Source organism: Onychomys torridus, chromosome 7 (genome assembly GCF_903995425.1).
Source record: "Onychomys torridus chromosome 7, mOncTor1.1, whole genome shotgun sequence".
NCBI classification, from domain to species: Eukaryota; Metazoa; Chordata; class Mammalia; order Rodentia; family Cricetidae; genus Onychomys; species Onychomys torridus.
In genome coordinates, this window is record NC_050449.1 from 19473842 (window position 1) to 19495707 (window position 21866).

At 37.0% G+C, this 21866-nt stretch overlaps 1 protein-coding gene across 1 annotated transcript in view; it reads right to left on the reverse strand.

Annotated features, from left to right (window-relative positions):
- Window positions 1-21866, reverse strand: part of Dpy19l2 (dpy-19 like 2) — a 106805-nt gene that overhangs the window by 29547 nt on the left and 55392 nt on the right. The window contains exons 13-16 of the mRNA XM_036193314.1: window positions 16919-16999; window positions 13133-13234; window positions 10114-10185; window positions 7255-7301 (exon numbers count right to left, since the gene is read on the reverse strand). Of these exons, the coding sequence (XP_036049207.1) occupies window positions 7255-7301; window positions 10114-10185; window positions 13133-13234; window positions 16919-16999 (302 nt within the window). The remainder of the gene's footprint in view (window positions 1-7254; window positions 7302-10113; window positions 10186-13132; window positions 13235-16918; window positions 17000-21866) is intronic.

Genomic DNA, 21866 nt, shown 5'->3' on the forward strand with positions numbered 1-21866 from the left:
TCAATGAAAATGAATAAACAACATACCCAAACTTTTGGAACACAGAAAGGACCAATCATTTTGTTATTTATCTCAAAGGGTAATCTTATAAGAAATCTTAGAAGAATCACAAATCTGAACTTTTATATATGAAAAACAACCAGTCAGCTCATCAACAGTTTTTTTATATCAGGAAGCTGAGAGCAAAAATAGGTACAAGGAATTAATCATCACCTTTGATTAATTCACCAACCCATCCTAACAAGAAAGGCACATCAGCCAATTATTATTGGGATACTTTGTTCTTGTTTCCTGAGCTTAATGAATCCCTCGCCCAACTATGTGTCTTTCTAAACTTTAGATTGTTTCCCAAGATTTTTTTCTGCCAAACCAATAACAAAAACATCTTAACTTAACCTTAAGTCTATTTAAAGCTTTGTTTTAGCTATGATGCACACTGAAACCCATGAACACATTTCCCAACATCAAGATTAAAAGAACTTGAGCTAACTTAGTTTCTGGTACTCAGTTGTTTCTCTAAATCAGTTAGTCAATTTACAGTCTATATGGCTCCTCAAGAGAAACTAGCTGTGTGACATTTCTTTGTTCATATTTTCTATCATCTTCAGCTTCTGCTTTAGATGGGGGCAAAACCATATCTTGCTTTTATCTATATTAGTATTCCCATTAAGCTAACCTCCATCATAATCCCTTACTATATTTATTAAAGACCCTCAATCATCAAAATTTTATTTAAACTAACACCATTATTGTATAAAACCATTGCTTCAGTTAAACAGTATACCTTAGGATGAAATCATCTTCATAATAATCCACAGGTAAAAAATGCCCAGTAGAATGGGATATTTCCATGAGATAATCACACTACATTAAGGGCAGTGGGGATCTCCCCCAATTCCATTCACACCATGCCAGATACCAGAGAAAAATGGTAGCAGCAAACATGCAAAGACACAGTAGTAGCAAGAGACATTCTGGAGCAAAGGCTCTCAAGGCCTTTCCTATCCTTGCCTAATCATTCATCAGAACTTTTATTCTTGGTGGGCCTATGGCCTAAAGTCAATTGCTGCCTGCTGTTCCTCTGACAAGGCCAAGGGATAGCTGGAATTCAGGGGCTTCAGGGATGGTGTGGAAACATAGAATAGTGGAAAATTCCTGGAATCTATGAGGGTGATTCTAGTAAGGACTCTTAGTAATGGGGGTTATAGAGACTGAACTGGCCATCTCTTGTGGCAGGCAGTGCTTCCAAAGGCAGGACTGGATTGCATTTTGTTAAGTTGTTAGCTGGGGGGGGGGACAGGAGGGACTCCCGTGGAGATACCAGACAACTCAGGCATATGCTAGGACAGAGAGTTGCTTTCTGCCAACTCAGCCCAAGGCCCCATTGCTGTGGACAACTTCAGTTCATTGAATTTAGAGAGGTTGATCTGGTATCTGCCTGGACCCTTCACTCCTACACTCTAGTCTTTTGGGTGTGGGAAGGTACTCTGAAGGCTACCAAAAGAGAAATATGGACACCTACACAGCCTTCAAACCTTTGACCTACAATCTGTCCCACCTGCAAGATGTTCTGAGGCAATGGTGGCACAGAACTTGTAGGAGTAGGAGCAGCCAACCAATATTTCTTTTAACTTGAGGCACACATCACAGGAAGGATCCCATGCCTGATACTGTTTGAAGAGCCAGGAATTGGCAACTAAATAGCCCAGAGACCTAGGGTAAAGCCAAATATGACTGGCCATAAAAGCAATCAATAAAATGATTTCCAATGATAGTCTGCAATACTCATACATAGGTGTTTTGTCCAGTCATCATCAAAGAGGTTTCCTCCAGCAGCAGACAAGAGTGGATTCAGTAACCCACAGCCAGGCATTATTCAGAAAGAGTCTAAATAGGAGATCTCCTTTGGGTCCTTCCCGTTGGAGATCCAGGAACCATATGGAAGAGGGTATAGAAAGATTGTAGGAATCAGAGGGGATGAAGGACACCAGGAGGACCCAGCCCACTGAATCAACTAAACAGGGCACATATGGGCTTACAGAGACTGAAGCAGCAAGCACAGGCCATGCAGGGGTCTGTAGCAGGTCCTCTGTGTATATGTTGTGGCTGTTAGTTTAGTGGGATTCTTAACTGTGGAAGCGGGTGTGTCTAACTCTTTTGCCTGCTCTTGGGATTCTTTTCCTCCTCTTGGGTTGCCTTGTACAGCCTCTGTGTAAGGGCTTTTGTCTTGTCTTATTGTATTTTTTGTCCTGTTTTGTTGTTGTTTCTTGGAGGCCTGTTTTTTTCTGAAGGGAAGTGGAGGGGGAGTGAAGCTGGGGGATCTGGGAGGAGCGAAAAGAGGGGAAACTGTGGTTGAGATGTACTGTATGAGAGAAGAATCTATTTTCAATTTAAGAAAAAGAAAATTATTATGATTCAACACATTAACAGAATAAAAGATACAAATCACATGGTTATGTCAAAAGATACAGAAGAAGCAGCTAACAAAATCCAATACTTTTTCAAGATAAAAATTCTCAAAAATGAGTGGCTCAACATAGTATGGACCATGTATTGAAAAGCCCATTGATAACATGATACTCAGTGGAGAAAACTGAAATATCTTACTCTAGAATCAGGAATATGGTGAAGATAGCCACTTTCACCCCTTCTATTCAACAAAGTAGCCAAAGCAATAGGCTAGAAAACAGACAAAAATGCATTCAAGTTAGAAAGGAAGAGAAAAGGTTGCCTGTGTTTGCAGACATGAAACTATCCCAGAACTATTAGAGCTAATGATCGGATGTAGTAAAGTCATAAGACACAAAATCAGCTGTCTGTGTAAACATTACCAATGAGCAGTCTGGAACAAAATTAAGATGGCAACCTATAACCTTATAATACAAAATACTGATTACAAAAAGTTTTAAAACATCCTATTCCCATAGATTAAAAGAATTAACATTGTTAAGATGCCTATACCATCCACAGCAAACTACAGATTCAATAAAATATTAAAATCATCATGAATTTTTTGAAGAAGTAGAAATAAGCAACTCCAAGTATGAAATCACAAAAGAACACACATAACCAAATCAGTCTTGTGCAGGCACCACACTTTCCAATTTCAATACAGTTTACAATACCACAGTGTCAAACACAGTATAACACCAAGGCTCAAGGCACATCACAGAAGAGGGGGTGGAAAGTATTGAAGAACTGGAATGTGAGAGGAGTGTTGTGAAATGCTCTTCTAGATATGAAGTGGCTGGTACATATATAAACTCAAAGCAGGTGTGGTTACCTGAACCAGACCTACTTGAAATAAAACCAAATAAAAATTCCAGTGTAAAAGTGGGAGGAGCTACTGAGGTACCAAGCCTATAGGTAAGGAACTACAGAGAGTTGATGGCAGATGGGGAACAGAGAGTCACATTTCTTTGGTGGTGAAAGCCATGGGCGGGTTGCCTATGCCTCCATGATCTCATACCCCAAAGGAGATGGTTAACACATTAGTTACAAAAAGGCAAACTACCTGGCAACCCCCTGGCCCCACCAACTTGGAAAACAGGTAGGTGAACTTTACTCTCCTTCCTGTTCTTCATTTCCAATTTCCCAATCTCATCTCCAATCCTGTAGCAGACAATCTGCTAGGGGCATACTTTTCCCTCTTCCTCCATTACCTGGGGACTCTGCAGCTACTCCTGGCAGGCCCAGCCAACCCCACTTCTAGTCAATTCCCATTCCACTGTGTCAGCTTCCAATACTTAGAAAGTTATTGTACCTGGGACCTCCAGGTGGCCAAACCTTGAAGTGACTCAAAAGTACTCAGTAGGTAACCTGTAGCCACCACACTCTCCTAAGATCCAGAAAGTGCAACAGAAATCAAGGAATACAATAGTCATTCAACAAAGACAAGACCAGTTATCAACATCTAGAATTACAATTCCCCATAGCACATAAAAGTGTACAAAAAAAGAAAGGATATTAAAAGCAGCAAGGGAAAAAGACTAATGAACACAAAAAGATAAACTTACTCCAATGACTTTTCAATGTAGATTTTGACAGCCAGAAGGTTCTGGACAGATGTTTCACAAACTCTAAGAGACCACAGATGCCAGCCCGGACTATTATACTCAATAAAACTATCAATCACAATAGACAAAGAAGGAAAACATTCCATGATAAAATCAAATTTAATCAGTATCTATTTTCAAGTCCAGCTCTACAGAAGGAGATAGAAAGAAAACTTCAACTTGAAGAGGTTAACCACACCAAAGAAAACACAAGAAATAAATAGTCTTAGTACCACAAATCAAAAGGAGGGTGTCATACAACAACAAAATAACAAGAATCAACAAACATGGATCATTGATAACTATCAACATCAATAGTCTTAATTCCCCCAATAAAAAGACACAGATTACCAGACTGAATTTGAAAACAGAATCAATCCCTTCTGTTGCATGCAAAAACAAAACAAAAAAAAAAACCATGCCTCAACATTAATGATACACATTGCTTTGGGGTAAAAGGATGGAAAAAGATATTCAAGGCAAATGAACATAAGAAGCAAGTTCATGTGGCCATTTTAATATCTGATAAAATAGATTTTAAACCAAAAGTAATCAGAAGAGATAGGGAAGGACACTATATTACTCATCAAAGGAAAAATCCACCAAAACGATATTGCATTTCTTTAACATCTGTGCACCAAACACAAGGGTACCCAAGTTCATTTTAAAAAAGCACTACAACATCTTAAATCACATATAAAACCTTACACAGTGATAGTGAGTGACTTTAGTATTCCATTCTCACCAACATACAGGTCATCCAGATAAATAAATACTAAATAAAAAAATGGTAAAGGTAACTGATGTCATAAACCAATGTACTTATTCATAAAACATTTCACCCAAACAAAAAAGAATGTTCCTTCTTCTCAGCACTTCATGGATCTTTCTCCAAAACTCACCACCTACTGGGACACAAAGCAAGTCTCAACAGTTAAAAGAAAATTTAAATAACACCCCATCTGACCATGAGAGATTAAAGCTGGGTATCAATAACAACAGAAATAATTGAAAGCTTGCAAACTCATGGAAACTAAACAACTCACTATTGAATGAAAATGGATCAAGGCATGAATTAAGGAAGAAATTAAAAACTTTTTAGAATTGAATGAAAATAACAATACAAGATACTTAACCTTATGGGATACATTGAAGGTTGTTCTAGGAAGCAAGTTCATAACACTAAGTGCCTACATTGAAAAATTTGAGAGCTCATATTAATAACAAAACAGCACACCTGGAAGCTCAAGAACAAAAGGAAGGAATAATAGCCTAAAGGAATAGACTTCAAGAAATAATCAAACAGGCTAAAATCAATAAAATAGAAACAACAACAAATACAAAGAATCAATGAAATAAAGAGTAGTTGGTTCTCTGAGAAAAATCAGTAAGAATAACAAACCTTTAGCCAAATTAACTAAAAGGCAGAAAGAGAATACCCAAATTAATAAAAATAGAGATAAAAGGAGGAACATATCAATAGACACCTAGGAAATCCAGAGAATCATAAGGGCATATTTTAAAAACCTGTACTTCACCACATTGTAAAATCTAAAAGAAATGGACATATATACCTACCACCAAATTTAAATCAAGATCAGATAATCAAATTAAATAGACCCGTAATTTCTAGTGAACACAAACTGTCACTCTGCTTTCTGACTGCATGCAATGTCCCACTGCCTGCTCCTGTGGCCATGGCGGAATGTGTCCCCTGGGAAATTAAGATAATAAACTCTTTCTTCCTTATGTTATTTTTGTCAGAGTATTTTGTCACAGCAATGAGACAATGTAAGCAATACAATGATTTCTGTGTATAACAGGATAATATCTGAGAAATTTTGAATTGTTTTCTTTTTGATATAGATAATATGTATAACCAACAAATTAATACAGAATATTGGAAAGTTTTATATAGTTTTATAAACTATAAAAATATATAAACATTCCAAAATTCACATATAAATTATTGATTCATTCCCTGCTTCAAACTGTATGGCATGAATATTATATATAAAAGTTTATTATTGAAGAAGAAATTAGTCACTAAGAAGAAATATAATAAACAGACCTTGAAATGATATAAAACTTCACTTTCAGCAATATGGTCAATTAAAAAAAAGACTTCCTTATTCTGAATTACTGCTTTCCAGTCATTTGCTCCTACAAGTCTTTCTTTGTCCACATTTCATCACTTTGCAAGTATCTGAGAACACTTTTCATATCTCTATCAGTTATGTTTCTTTCTTTTTTTTTTTTTCCAGAGCTGAGGACCGAACCTAGGGCATTGCGCTTGCTAGGCAAGCGCTCTACCACTGAGCTAAATCCCCAACCCCTCAGTTATGCTTCATACAGTGAAATATTCCACATCCCTTCATGCATTTCTTATGGAAGGGTTTATCAAGGAAACTTATTTAGAATGTCACGACACACTTCTCCAGCTTCCATCTGACCCACACAAAACAGAGTGTACATATGAGCACCCTGCTTTAGAAATGATTTCAACCAATGCACTCAAGGTCTCTGGCAACTACACAAATAAAAAAAAATATACAAGCATAGAGCACACATATACAGGCTTGAGAAGACACTCATACCCTTGGCACAATTTTTCTGTTAATATAAATTATCCAAAAATAAAGAACCTTAAGTAAAATTAAGTGATATAATTACTAATATAAAGTAGTTTGAAATAACATTTCTTCAGAAGGTATTTTTCTCAACTGTGTGTGATACGAATTTATATTACATTTCATTGGACCCAGTCTGTGCTTGATTCTAGCAGTTTTACTGGAACCACTAAAAATGTGATACAACAAATATTTTTAAAATAAATTTGGTAAAACATTTAATAAATATTTAGAAATTTAACAATTATTTTCTGAAAGTTAAAAATAAGGATGGCTTAAATAAATCTTAATTATTTCTGTTTATGAACTTTAAAATCTGCTCATATATATGAAAACTAAAGAAGTTTAAAATTTGAGCTATTTCAAAATATAAATATCTCTAAAGTAATTTTAAATATATAGACTAAATCCTTAAGAGTAATATTTTAAAAGAAAAAAATCTAAATTTACTTCTTAATGGCCTTTGTTGATCATAATGTTGAAGTAAACAATCGTTTTAAAAATTATTAATATTTTAATAAGATCTTAATAATGAACATGGTATGATTTTTAAAATAACTGTGAATTACCTTAGATAAGTGTTTGTACATAAGACACATAAGATATCACGAACAATCTGTAAACAGAATCAATCGATGAGACTTCTCTACAACATACTGTGATATATTGAAACTCTAGCTCATTGCTATAAACACCCATTTCACCAAGAAGGTTCTCTTCCTCTGCTTTATTCATTCCTTTGCTTTTGTTCTTTTAGATATAAATGTTGCCCTGACCTGGGATGGCCTGGAGCTGGTGATCCCTGTGCCTCAGCCTACACATCCTGAGATTACAGGTGTTACAATGAAAAACAACTTCTTCAGTGTTAAATAAGTTTCTGTAGTAGTTCACTCCCAGCTTGAAATCATCAATTTAAGATAATAGCTTCCTGGTGTATTCAGTAGGAGTGGTAGAGTAAATCTTACATCTATTTCGGCTCTAAAGTACTTAGCTTTTAGAATGTGAAGAACTATGCACTAATACTGAAACTCTGTTTTAGCTGGGCACAGATGATCTGAAAGAAGGGAGCCTCAACCATGCACTTGAGACAGTTTTAGCCCCCACATTCTTCTCTTCTTCTTGTTCTTTCTCTTCCCTACTCATCTATATTTCTGTTTTACTCAAAGCTCTAGATAATTATTAAATATGTTATTGATTCATCTGCTTTCTTGACTACACTTCTATCCAAGGTAGCTGCTATATGAGGATTTTCAGTTCTTCCAAAAAAAAAAAAAAAAAATGTACCAGATGATGAACAGGGACGGAGGAAAAGAAAAAAGGGGAAAGGAAATGTATAAGCTAAGCTGGACCACAAAGGATTTACCACACAAACCAAAAAATCCATACATACTTAAAAGTTTATACTTCGTAGAATACTAGCTTTAATCCAAATGAACAGGCAAATATATATAGTTGAATAGCTAATTGAGCTTTAACTGAAATAAAATTTAAGTATAGAAATTTTAATTTCACATATTAATTCAAGAGCATACTTCATAGAAAGATATTTCAAATTCAAGGTAAACATAAATGTAATATTAATTTAATATGTATCAAATAATATAAATAAAATCATAGCCACATATTCAAACCGAGAAATTGAGGGTATCAATAATAAAATATCAGTTTGTAGGAATTTAATATTTATGCTTTCTCAGTAGAGTCATATTACATATGTCATCCTTATTCTATAAGGTCATTTTATATAAGTGAAAATCTAAATAAATATCAGTTATGTCCTTGAAGTGAAAAATAAGCCATTCAGGGCAAAGAATGAATGAAGAATTGACAAGGAAGCAGGAAATAGTAGAGCTTTAGTGGCTACAAGTGTGTGTGTGTGTGTGTGTGTGTGTGTGTGTGTGTATTCACATTTGTATTTATGTACACACTTCAGTTTAGGCTTGCAAACCAATGTTTGGATACTAATAAAATATTTGAGAGTATCTATGTCTGATTTAAAAAAATAGTACATCTAGTCATACTTTGCTACACTGGAGTGCTCTTCACTAAACAGTTACCTTCCACTTTAGCCCCTAAGCTTGAGTTAAGCCTGGCGAGAATGCTGTGGTCTACTTTGATGGAATACAAACAGAAACTGTAAACTGTCTCGGCTTTGAGCTTGGGTGGACCAGGGCACAGGAGAACAGTAGCCTGCTGTCATCTAGCCCATTCCTCTTCTCCTCCTTCCTGACTGCCCCCAGTGGAAAGGAGCCAAGTCAGATGTAAACACAGAGGTGTAGACTTGGAGGGTGGTGCCTCTTTATTCAAATGACTACTCATACTCTATGCTAAAACACAGGGACAAGAAATGGGGAGTGGGAACTACATGGAGAAGACACGCAATTTTTAACTTTAAGTATAGAGAACTCTTTCAACTGGATCACAACTGGAATTGTGGGTGGGGATTCATGTTATAGCTTCTGCTGAACAGGGAAAAATAAACATAGGTTGACTTAAGACACTGCTAACAATATAAATAAAGATGGCTCCAAACTGCTAAAAGTAACTATGTCACTAAAGTCTTAAACCATGAATATGCTAGTGAAATTTTAAAGATAGTGTCTTTTAACATGACATGATCTTCTGATATAAAAGTAGTATATTGCTTTGGAGGAGGTAGAAAGTGGGGGTGGATTGGGGGAAGGCTGGGGGTGGGAGGAGGGAGGACAGGGGAATCTGTGGCTGATATGTAAAAATTAATTATAAAATAAAAAAGTATATATATGTAAGGAAAGATATTTTTTTAGTGGTTGTGTAAATTTCTCCTATGCACAATTGCTCAAAATAGATGAAGACTTCTTTGGCTGTGTTTTACACTCATCACTCTACTTTTTACTCATGCGGCATGATACAGCTTTTTTTCTTTAGTTACGTGTGCAGTGTTTCATGCCCCACACTTGGGACTGTCTGGGAGTTTTGCCATGTTTTGCTTGTCCACCATATCTTCAAGTATATGCAATTCTTTATATATAATCAATGACTGGTAAAATCACCTTTGAAATAACAAAATAAAGTATCTTTAATAATGTGATTTTTAAAGTATAATACCAGGGGCTGGAGAGATGGCTCAGAGGTTAAGAGCACTGACTGCTCTTCCAGAGGTCCTGAGTTCAAGTCCCAGCAACCACATGGTGGCTCACAACCACCTGTAATGAGATCTGGCGCCCTCTTCTGGCCTGCAGTCGTACATGCTCTATACATAATAAATAAATAAGTCTTTAAAAAATAATAAAGTATAATAAAGTATAATCCAAAAAAGACATGGATAAAATTATTTAGACAGAGAAAAAGAATTAAACCTGGAAGTAAGAAGAGAGAAATTCAAGCAACTAGCATTCATCTATTGTAGTTCTATCTTGAACCCATAAAAAATGACAAATTTTACATACCTTTTTAAAGATAAAATATGTAATCAATATAATAAGTGGGAGTAATAATGTCTTTGTGTATCTCAGTGGTGTCTGAAATATAGCAAATGATTCAAAATGATTAATTATGAAATTTTGCTTGAAGTAGTAAATATGTCAAACTGAGCCATAATGATATTTACTAAAGATTAAATTTCCTTGTCTCTAGCAAAATATATACTCATAAATTTACACAGTCTAATATAAGAATGAAATTATTAAAGTGGTTATAAAAAGCATCCAATAAAGACAGCAGCCTGGAAGCTGCTCTGTGGTATGGTTAAGGGGTCAGCATTAGAAATAAGAGGCTCTACACCAAAGGCAGAGAGGAACTTCAGAAATTCAAAAAGATAATGAAAGACCAGCTAAGAAGTGCTGAGAAGATTGTCATTGTTTGTGGTGGTTAGAATAGAATGGTCCTCATAGGCTCATTTGAATGCTTAGTCATCAGGGAGTGGCACTATTTAAAAGGATTAGGAGGTGTGGGTTTGTTAGAGAAAGTGTGTCATTAGGCAGTGGGCTTTGAGGGTTCAAAAACCCAAGCAAGGCTCCAGTGAATCTCTCTCTCTTCCTGCTGCCTGTGGATCCAGATGTAGAACTTTTAGCTACCTCTCCAGCACCATGTCTGCCTGCATGCTGCCGTGCTTTTCATTATGATGACAATGAACTAAACCTCTAAAACTGTAAGCAAGCCACCCCAATTAAATGCTTCCTTATGTAAGAGTTTGCCATGGTCTTGGTGTCTTTTCATAGCAATAGAACACTGACTAAGACGATGAACCAATAATAAACTCCAACTTTGTGGTACCTGGTAGGAAAAAAGGAAGAAAAGCCCTATTCAAAAGGAAAGCCAGCTGGCTCTGGCTTTAAGAAAATGATTGACAGTCCTACCCCCCCCCCCCCGAAAAGCCCCAAGCCCTCACATAATTCAAATATTAGACCTGAAGCTTTGATATTGCTAGAGGGAAACACAGATAAACACTTCAATACATCTGCATAGGCAAGGACTTTCTGAAAAGGATTCCAGTAGCAAAGGAAATAATCCCAAGACTTAACAGATGGGCTATGCAAAATTTAAAAACTTCTACATGACAAAGGAAATAATTGTCAGAGCAAGTAGCAGTTCAATATCAAATTATATGAAGAGCTCAAAAAATGAACACCAAAATATCCAACCAATAAATGAACTGATAACTGAATAGATAGCTCTCCAAAAGAAGTGGAAATGACAATGGGTATTTGAGAAAGGGTCTGTATTTATATCTTAGCCACCACTCTCCAGTCAGAATGGCTATCATCAAGGAAACAATGCTGGAAAAGGTATAGAGAAAGGGAGCCTACCAGTGGCCACTGTAGAAACTAACATAGATGTTCCTCAAATTGCTAAAAGTAGAACTACCAAAAGACCAGTACATCACATCTGTGGCATTCCCAGCCAAGCCGTCACAGAGATACAAGCACATTCCTGTCTATTGTTCCATAGTTTACAAGAAATGAAACAAGACTAGGTTTCTATCAACAGATGAGTGGGTAAAAATAATCTTATGCACATAAAAGTGGAATTTTACACAGTAATAAGAAAAACGAAATCATACCATTTGCAGGAAAATGGATGAAGTGGGAAATCTTTTCTCTCATGAAATATTGTTGTATGCCCTTGTCTGTCTGTGTTAGTCACAGAAGGAGAAAAGGAACTATGGGAGAGGAGGAATGAGGAAGTGGCCAGTAAAAAGGGGCCGTGGACCATGGAGGAGAGCAGTGGGGGAGGGGATGAATAAGGAACAAAAGTTAGGAAATATATATATATAATCAAATCTATTGTTTTTATACTAATTTGAAGGTTAACTAACAAATCAATAGACAAAAGTTATCCATGGAGACTCTGAAGCTAGATGTGGTTATGTACGTTTTCCTTTCTTTCAGGTGATGGTTTTCTATATATGACAGTAGGTTTTACATGTGTGTTCATAAATCCAGGTCCTACACTCTCATGTTTTACACTAGAAAGTTCTGTTCTTCTCACTACTGTTTCTTGGGCTAAGGAGGAAGTCCACCAGAGTAACTACAGAAAGCAGAGAGAGTGCGGAAGTGTCAGCAGGCAGACAGTAATCTGGCCCAGTTCTCATATGAGCTCACTTGCATACTACTAATTATATATGCTTGCCGTATGTGTAAGAAACAAGTCTTTTTTCCTCTCTGAAGTCCTGCTGTGCCCTGCCTAATGGAGAATTAGCTGTCAACAACAGTTTCTGAGGTAATGGGTAAGAAATAATAAAGTTTTGTTACTGTCTTAACTTAGAATCATAGCTATTAGACAAGGACAGACCCAGAGACCACATTTCTAGTCTAAGAAAAAAGAAGCCTCACATTGAGGAAGGACACTGTATTGGGGCTCAAAGACCCCTCAGAGCCAATGTGCCTAGTTTTCTCTCACTGTAAATGGAAGAATTATATTATATAGTTACTGTGCTCTCAGTCTATTATCTTACATCAGTTCAATGCTTTAATGACAATGAGCTTGAGCCTTTTAACTGGTGAATAGCATGCCATTCTGTAACTAAGTTGTATTTGTTCACTAGGAGTCTGCCTATCTAGGCAATAACCTGTTACAAGTTTTTGTAGTATTTAGGGTAATAATGCAGTTGAAAGTGACTTTCTTTAAGAAAAAAAAAAAAAGGATTTGAATTTTATTTTCCTAACTGATCTCTCAGTGGCCTTGATTACTCAAAACAAATTTTTTTGTGATAGCAGTGATCACTTTGATCAAATATTTTACCTCAGTTAACTGATTTATTTGTCATCTAACCATCATCTATAGTTATTTTAGATCCAGGCTATTAGGCACTGAATTTAGAGGTAAAATTAGTGATAAATGCCACATGGCTGGCAGACACTACAGGAAAATAAAGTAAGTTGGGTGTTTCCAAGTACAAAGTGGAAAATGAACAGAGAACAAAATCATTACATGTGCAGAGAATGAAAAGTAGAGAAACATTCATACCGCTTGTTCCATGAAGTCAAATTCAGGAGCACAGGTGTATATTAAGGTATCGAAATCTGTGTACCTTAAGATTCTGGCTGCTATGAGGTCACTCAGGCGAATCTGGAAAAAATAAAGCAAAATGAATAAAAAATCACACAAACAGTACAGCTAGTAATGGATTGATGATATTGCCCAAGTGTAACATAGCAGATGAATCCAAGATGCAGAAGTGCGCCTCTGAATCAAAAATCAAGTGCAGAGGACTAAGGGTATTAGTGATGAGTTATTCAAGACTACAGAAAATAAATAGGAATATCGAGTGTGGCTGATTAGTTTTTGTCAATCTGACAATACACCAGAGGCTTTTGGAAAGAAAGAACCACAATTGAGGAACTGCTCCTATCAGAGTGCCCTGTGGGCATGTCTATGGAGCATCTTCCTAAATCATGATAGGGGTAGAAGGGTACAGCCCACTGTGGGTAGTGCCAACCCCAGGACACCAGGTTGGAGAAGAAAGCAAGGTGAGCAAGCCATGGACAACAAACTAGTGAGACGTTTTCCTCCTTGGCCTCTGCTTCAGTTGCTACCTCCAGGTTCCTTACTGAGCTTCTGCTCTGATGTTCCTCAGTTATGGACTGTGACATGGAAACTAGATTAACTCTTTCCTCCCCAAATTGTTTTGGTCACTGGTTTACAACAGCAACAGAGAACAGTGGCATGAACACCATTGGCACAAACAATCACTTTCTAACTGAATTGAAGTCCTACTCCACAAGATGCAACTCATACCTAGCACCATTAGTGGTCCAAGAAGATATAGCTAGACAAGTCATAGACCCTAGGGGTGATCCTAGTGCTTTCACATTGCCAAATGGGCATAGTATTAAGCTGACTCCGCATGGCTTATGGTTATACCCATAGATTAATACATCTCTCAACCCTCAACTGAGATTATTCTATTTGCAGTGAATAGTGATTAACACAGAAACCCACAACTATCCAAGGGACAGAAAATAAGAGACTACAGAATGCTCAGCCCTCCAAAGGTTTAGGGATTATTGTGGAAGGTGTAATAGCCAGAAGAAGTTGAGACTAGAAGGAGGCTTTAGACACAGCAGGGCACCTGCACATATGAACTTACAGCAGCTGTGACACCATATACAAACCTCGTGCAAGCCCAAGTCAGACCAAATCCCAGCATGGATGAGGGAGTTGGTCACACGATCCCATCCCTAGCCAAGGAGTGACTAGAAACTGTTAGCTGCTCGGGGATGGAGAGATCGTTTTCTTTCTTTGTCTTCCTTCCTTCCTTCCTTCCTTCCTTCCTTCCTTCCTTCCTTCCTTCCTTCCTTCCTCCGTCCTTCCCTCCCTCCTTCCCTCCTTCCTTCTCCTTCTCTCTCTTTCTTCTGGGGGGCTGTGTTTCAAGACAGGGTTTCTCTGTGTAGCTCTGGCTGCCCTGGAATTTTGTAGACCGGGCTGACCTTGAACTCACAGAGATCCATCTGCCTCTGCCTCCTGAGAGCTGGAATTAAAGGCGTGCACACCACACCAGGCTATGATAGTTATCTTTGAGACTGTAGCCCTTAGAAATTTGACCAAGCACACATTCGAGACTAGTTGGACACAGAAACTAAGTTTTGAGGGTGTAAAAACAAAAGGACACGACATTGTGTGGGGGGATGGGAAGCGGATCTGAGAAGAGTTGAGGTGGGGAACCTGACATTCTCAAAGAACTAACACAAAAATGCAGAGATGGTAAGAATTGGAAAGAAGTCAGGAAAAAGTTAGCAGTGATGGTAAGGCTGAAGCCAGTGTTTGTCTGGAATAAACTAGTTCGTGACATTTATGATCACGTTATTTCGGGGGGGGGGCACTTTTAGTTTCCCTCTCACTATACACTACAAATCACGAACATTTCTAGGTATTACAGTTTTCACAAAGCCTTACAGACTGGCTGCGTTTGGTACTCAATGATTTCAGACATCCATTCATCCCTTAAGCATGAGAACCCTTCTCATAGGAATCACAACTATACATTCTATTTTGACTTAGTTACTCGGCACCATCAATCAAAGACAGTCTAGAAGCCTTGCTTTCTACCACCAATGAAACAATTACCTTTCTTCTGTGAGATATTTGACATGTGAAACCTTCACTCAAATTCCCTGAGAGGCACAGAAACAATTTTAACAACTCTGATGATTATCAGCATTTAAGCTAGCTCAAAGAGTCCTCTTATTGGCCTTTTCTCGAAGTTACTCACCATTTTTTAATTTAAAATTATCCTGACAACTAATAATAATTTGTTTAAAATACTACAATTTTACATCTAGTGGATATCACTTAGGGAAAGTCTTTTGGGACTACTATCAGACCATTAATTATGAATTTATAATCTAATAATTTATCATAAAATTATTGAACTGTCTTTTCTCTTCATACTACAGCAGTGTGTATATTTCATTATAGATTTACAGAGGCTGAGTGAGAATATGGAAAAAGATGAGAAATAAAATTACCAATCTACCAAATGGATAAGTAATGTGGAAAGTCTAGAGAAGGTTAAATAAAAAATATGCCTTACTAACAGAAAAGTTAAAGGTAATAAAGAAAACTGGCGTCACAATCCCAGAAAATAAAGGCAACAAATGTACCTAAGAGTCTATGTTTACCACTTCAGTAAGTACAAAATAGGATTCACGTGTAGAAATTCTTTTATGTGAGTGTAAACCATTTCATTGGCCCTTCCCACCACCTGTCCTTTTGCGGAAGCAGTGCTACAATCAGCTGCCAAAGGTCATGTGATTCTGTACTGGATGGCCCCTACTGAACAGTATTAGATAAAGAAAATTTCGTTCTACAGTTTCTTCTGTTATGTTCATATATGCTTATTTCTTAAAAGAAAGTGCTAGGCTCCAAAAAGCCAGTTCATGCACTAGGGACAGATCCTATTCCCACTGCCTGGGAACCCTAAACAGTTCAAGCGAAACAACTGTCTCACTTATCCAGAGGGACTAGTCCAGTCCCGTGGGGGCTCTTCAGCTCTCACTTTGTGCAGCCTTGGTGCAGGGAGGTGGGGCTTGGACCTGCCTCAACTGAATGTATCAGGCTCTGCTGACTCCCCACAGGAGACCTTGCCTTGGAGGAGGTGGGAATAGGGGAGGGCTGGGGGGAAAGGCTTGGGGTAGGAGGACAGGGGAATCTGTGGTAGGTATGTAAAATGAATAGAAAATCTCTTAATTAAAAAAAAAGAAAGTACTAAAAATCAAATATGTATCTATGCATATTTGGGAGTTAAGCCTTGAAAAGGGACTTTCATGAAATTATTTGCTGTAAACAAATAAATATCAAATCACAGATAAAGAATCTACATACATTTTCTAGAGGATAAAAAGGACAAAGCTGTCAATATGTTTTTATATAATAAAAATAATCTTAAATACAACACATAATTTTAGCCTCTAATATTAAATTAGTAAAACGATTTTGAAAGAAATTAAAGCTCTGTATTTCAAAGATAAGTAGGTACTGGTCATACATTAACATCTTCAAAAAGGAGAAATTATCATTAAGTAAATATTCTTCTTTAGCTGCAACATTACAAGTTACTACCAAGGGAATTCCTAGTTTTGTCTCTGGAGGACTGAGGCAGCAGCCACTAACACATTTTCCCTGGGCATTTCTTATCACTGCAGAAAACGTGCTTGGCCTCTGGACAAAGGAAGACACACAAACAACTGCTTCAAATTCTTATCCAGTTGTGCATCTTTAGAAAGTTTAATGTTTCAAGCAGAAAGTACTTACATGGTCTGAAACACCACAGATTTTAGATGTCAGAAATTTCAAAATAATTGTTCCACTCCACCAAGCACAGCCTTGGATTAGCTAGAAAATAAAGCAAATTTGGCTTTTAAAAATAACATAGGACTCAGTTAGAATATTCAATGATACCCACAAGTAGTAGCACAAAACTAAATCATGTAAGATGCACTCATGTGTTATGTGAAGTGAACAGAAAGAAAAGGAAAGCTGACTTACCGCTTTTGTGTATTGTCAAGGAATGAAATTTGATGACACTGTCACACTGTGATAAAGAACCTAAAAACACCAGTACACTACATACCCTGAATCTGAATATAATTTTAAATTAATCTCTTTGAAGATAGAGATAGTTTTATTCCTAAACATTACTCTCAGCTAAAAGCCAAGGCTCAGAGAAGCGTTAGAGGAGCAGGATAAGAACTATGGTAAGATCCCGAGGTTGGAGAGGAGGGTAGCTCAAGTGTGTCTTCTGGATGTGACAGGGACAGGACTGATGCATTCAGGAACTCATAGCTATGGCTGACTGCACAGGACCTGAACAAATCAAGTCAGTCTATGTTTTAGTATGATTGGGGAATGAGTTCCCAAGCCCAATCCCTAGCTGATGGTGTCTGTGGAAGAGTGAGTTAATCTTCTCTGAGAGTGTGGCCCCTGGCACTTCAGCAACACTGCAGTGGGGGGCCACACACCCTGGTGTGTGTGAGTAGTACATATTGGGCTCCATGGGTTATTAAAAAGAAAAAAAAGGACCTGAAATTGAAGGATAAGGAGATTGAGGTAGATCTGGGAAGAGTTAGTGGGAGAAGTGTAGTTAGTGTGATTGAAATATAATATATGAAATTTTCAAAAAAAAATAAAAATATTTCATCAAATAATTTTCACCACTCTTGCATGAATATGAGTCTTTCTTTAAGAAAAGAATTTTTTCTTATAGCTAAACTTTCAAAGTTAGATCCACAAATAAGAAAGAACAAAGCGGTGTTTGTCTTTCTAGATCTGGGTACCTCACTCAGTATAAGTTGTGGTTCCATCCATTTACTTGAAAGCTTCATTTCCTTCTTCTTTACAGGGAAATGGTATTCTGAAGTGTATATACATCACATTTTCATCACCTATGCATCAACTGAAAGATATTTAGGTTTATTCCATTTCCTAGGTATTGTGGGTTGGGCAACAGTGAACATGGTTGAGCAAGTATCTGTGGAGTAGGATATCAAGTCCTTTGGACATATGCCAAGGAGTGGTAGAGCTGGGTCATATGGAAGATGCATTTGTAGCATTTGGAGGATTCCCTAGTGACTGGACTGGTTTGCAATCCCACAGTGAACCAGGGCTTCCTTTCCTTACCGCCTCACCAGCAACTGTTGTTACACTTTTCTAGATCTTAGCCATTCTGACTGGAGGAAGTTGAAATCTTAGAGTAGTCTGAAGTTATATTTCCATAATTTTAAGGGTGATAAACACATTGGGGGATATTTTTAGCCTTTCATTTCTCCTGTGAGAACCCTTTGTTCAGAGCCATAGCCCACATTCCTTAGTTGGGTCAATTGTTTTCTTGACTCTTTTTTTGAGTGGAATCAAGCTGGAACCAACCTGGAAGCCTCCTCACTGGGAACTAGCTTTCATAGTACTAGAAATAGATTCCAGTCAAAGAAAATGTTAAATCTAAAAAATTCCTATCACAAAGCATCCAGGAAATCTGGGACATTATGAAAAGAGCAAACATAAGAATAATAGGAATAGAAGAAGGAGAAGAAGCCCAGCTTTAAAAACAACAACAACAACAAAAAACCAAAAAAAAAAAAAAAAAAAAAACAGAGGATATATTTAACAAAATCATTGAGAAATTTTTCCTAACCTAAAGAAGAACGTGTCTATAAAGGGACAAGAAGCTTACAGAACACCAAATAGATTGGATCAGAAAAGAAAATCCCCTCACCACATAATAATCAAAACACTAAACATACAGATCAAAGAAATAATATTAAAAGGGGCAAGGGAAAAAATGCCAATTAAAGTACAAAGGCAGACCAATTAGAATCACACCTGACATCTCAGTGGAGACCCCAAAATCCAGAAGGGACTGGACTTCCAGTCTCCAAGAGACCATGAATGCCAGCCCAGACTACTATACCCAGAAAAACTGTCAATCACCATTGCTGGAGAAAACAAGATATTTCATGACAAAGTCAAATTAAAACAACATCTATCCAAAAACCCGTGCCTACAGTAGGTACTAGAAGGAAAACCCCAACTCCAGGAAGTTAACTACATGCACAAAAACACAGTCAATAGATACTCACACCAGCAAGCAATACCTGAAGGAAGGAAACACACAAAACAGACACACACACACACACACACACACACACACACACACTACCATCACCACCAACAACAAAATAACAGGTATTAACAATCATTGGTCAAGAATGAAATGACAAATTTCTTGATAGATACCACTTACCAAAATTAAATCAAGATCAGATAAACAATTTAAGTAGACTGATAACTCCTAAAGAAATAGAAGCAGTCATTTAAAATCTCTCAACCCCAAAAAGCCCAGGTCCAGATAGTTTTAATGCAGAATTCTATCAGACTTTCAAAGAAGAGCTAATACTAATACTCTTCAAATTGTTCTACAAAATAGAAACAGAAGGAACATTGTCAAATTCTTTCTATACCCAAACCACACAAAGACTCAATAAAGAAAGAGAATTATAGACCTATTTCACTCACAAACATTGATGCAAAAATACTTAGTAAAATACTAGCAAACCGAATCAAGAACACATCAAAAAGATTCTCCACCATGATCCAGTAGGCTTCATCTCAGAGATGCAGGGTTGGCTCAACATATGAAAATCTGTCAATGTAATCCACCATATAAACAAACTGAAAAAAAATCACATGACCATCATATTAGATGCTGAAAAAGCTTTTGACAAAGTCCAACACCCCTTCATGAAAAAAGTCTTGGAGAGATCAGGAATACAAGGGGCATAACTAAACATAATAAAAGCAATATATTGCCAATTACCAATGTCAAATTAAATGGAGAGAAACTCAATGCGATTCCACTAAAATCAGCAACAAGACAAGTAAGTCCACTCTCTCCATATCTATTCATTATAGTACTTGAATTTCTAGCTAGAGTAATAATAAGACAACTAATGAAAATCAAGGGGATATGGTTTGAAAAGGAAGAAGTCAGACTTTTGCTATTTGCAGATGATATGATTGTATATATAAGTGACTTCCAAAACTCTGCCAGGGAACTCCTAAAGCTGATAAACACCTTTAGTCAAGTGGCAGAATACAAGATTAACTAAAAAAAAAAAAAAGTAGCCCTCCTATAGACAAATGATAAATTGACTGAGAAAGAAATCAGAGAATCAACAATCTTTACAATAGCCTCAAATATTATAAAATATCTTGGTTTAACTCTTATCAGGCAAGTGAAAGACCTGTGTGACAAGAACTTCAAGTCTTTGAAGAAAGCAACTGAAGAAGATATCAAAAGAAGAAAAGATCTCCCATGCTCATAGATTGGTAGGATTAAATAGTAAAAATGGCCATTTTACCAAAAGCAATAGATTCAATGCAATCACCATTAAAATTCCAACACAATTCTTTACTGATCTTGAAAGAAAAATACTTAACTTCATATGGAAAAACAAAACAAAACAAAAAATCCAGGATACCTAAAACAATACTGTACAATGAAAGAACTTCCAGAGGTATCACCACCCCTGATTTCTAGCTCTACTACAGAGAAATAGTAATAAAAACCACAGAGTGTTGGCATAAAACAGAGAGGTGGGCAAATGGAATCATTTGGAAAGACCCACTTGCAAATCTACACACCTATGGACACCTGGTTTTTTTTTTTTTACAAAGAAGCCAAATTATACAATGGGAAGGAGAAAGCATCTTCAACAAATGGTGCTGATCTAACTTAATGCTGGCATTTAGAAGAATGCAAATTGGTCCATATCTATCACCCTGCACAAAACTCAAGTACAAGTGGATCAAAGTCTTCAACATAAATCCAGATACACTGAACCTGAGAGAAGAGAAAGTGGGACATAATCTCAACGGCATTGGCACAGGAGACAACTTCCTGAACAGAACACAAATAGCACAGGCACTAAGATTGATAATAAATGTGACCTCATGAAATTGAAAATCTGCAGAAAGGCAAAGGACACCATCAATAGGAAAAAAGCAGTAGCCTACAGAATGGAAAAAAAATCTTCACCAATCCCACATCCAACAGAGGGCTAATTTCTAGAATACATAAAGAACTCAAGAAGCTATATACCAACAAACCAAATAACCCAATTTAAAAATTGGGTACAGATCTAAACACAGAATTCTCGATGGATGAATCCCAAATGGCCAAGAAACACTTAAGTAGATGTTCAACATCCTTTGCCATCAGGAAAATGCAAATCAAAACGACTCTGAGATTCCATCTTACACCTGTCAGAATGGCTAAGATCAAAAACACAAATGACAGCTTATGGTGGAAAGGATGAGGGGCAAAGGGAACACTCCTCTACTCCTGGTGGGAGTGCAAACATGTACAGACGTTTTGGAAGTCAGTGTGACGGTTTTTCAAAAAACTAGGAATCCACCTACCGCAAGACCCAGCTATACCACTCTTGGGCATATACCCAAAGGATGCTTAAGTATACCACAAGGACACTTGATCAACTATGTTCATAGAAGCTTTATTTGTAATAGCCAGAACTTGAAAATAACCTAAGATGTCCCTCAACCAAGGAATGGATTAAAAACATGTGGTACATTTACACAATGGTGAGCTACTCAGCTATTAAAAACAAAGACATCAGGAAATTTGCAGGCAAATGAATGGAATTAGAAAAAAAAAAAAAATCATCCTGAGTGAGGTAACCCAGATCCA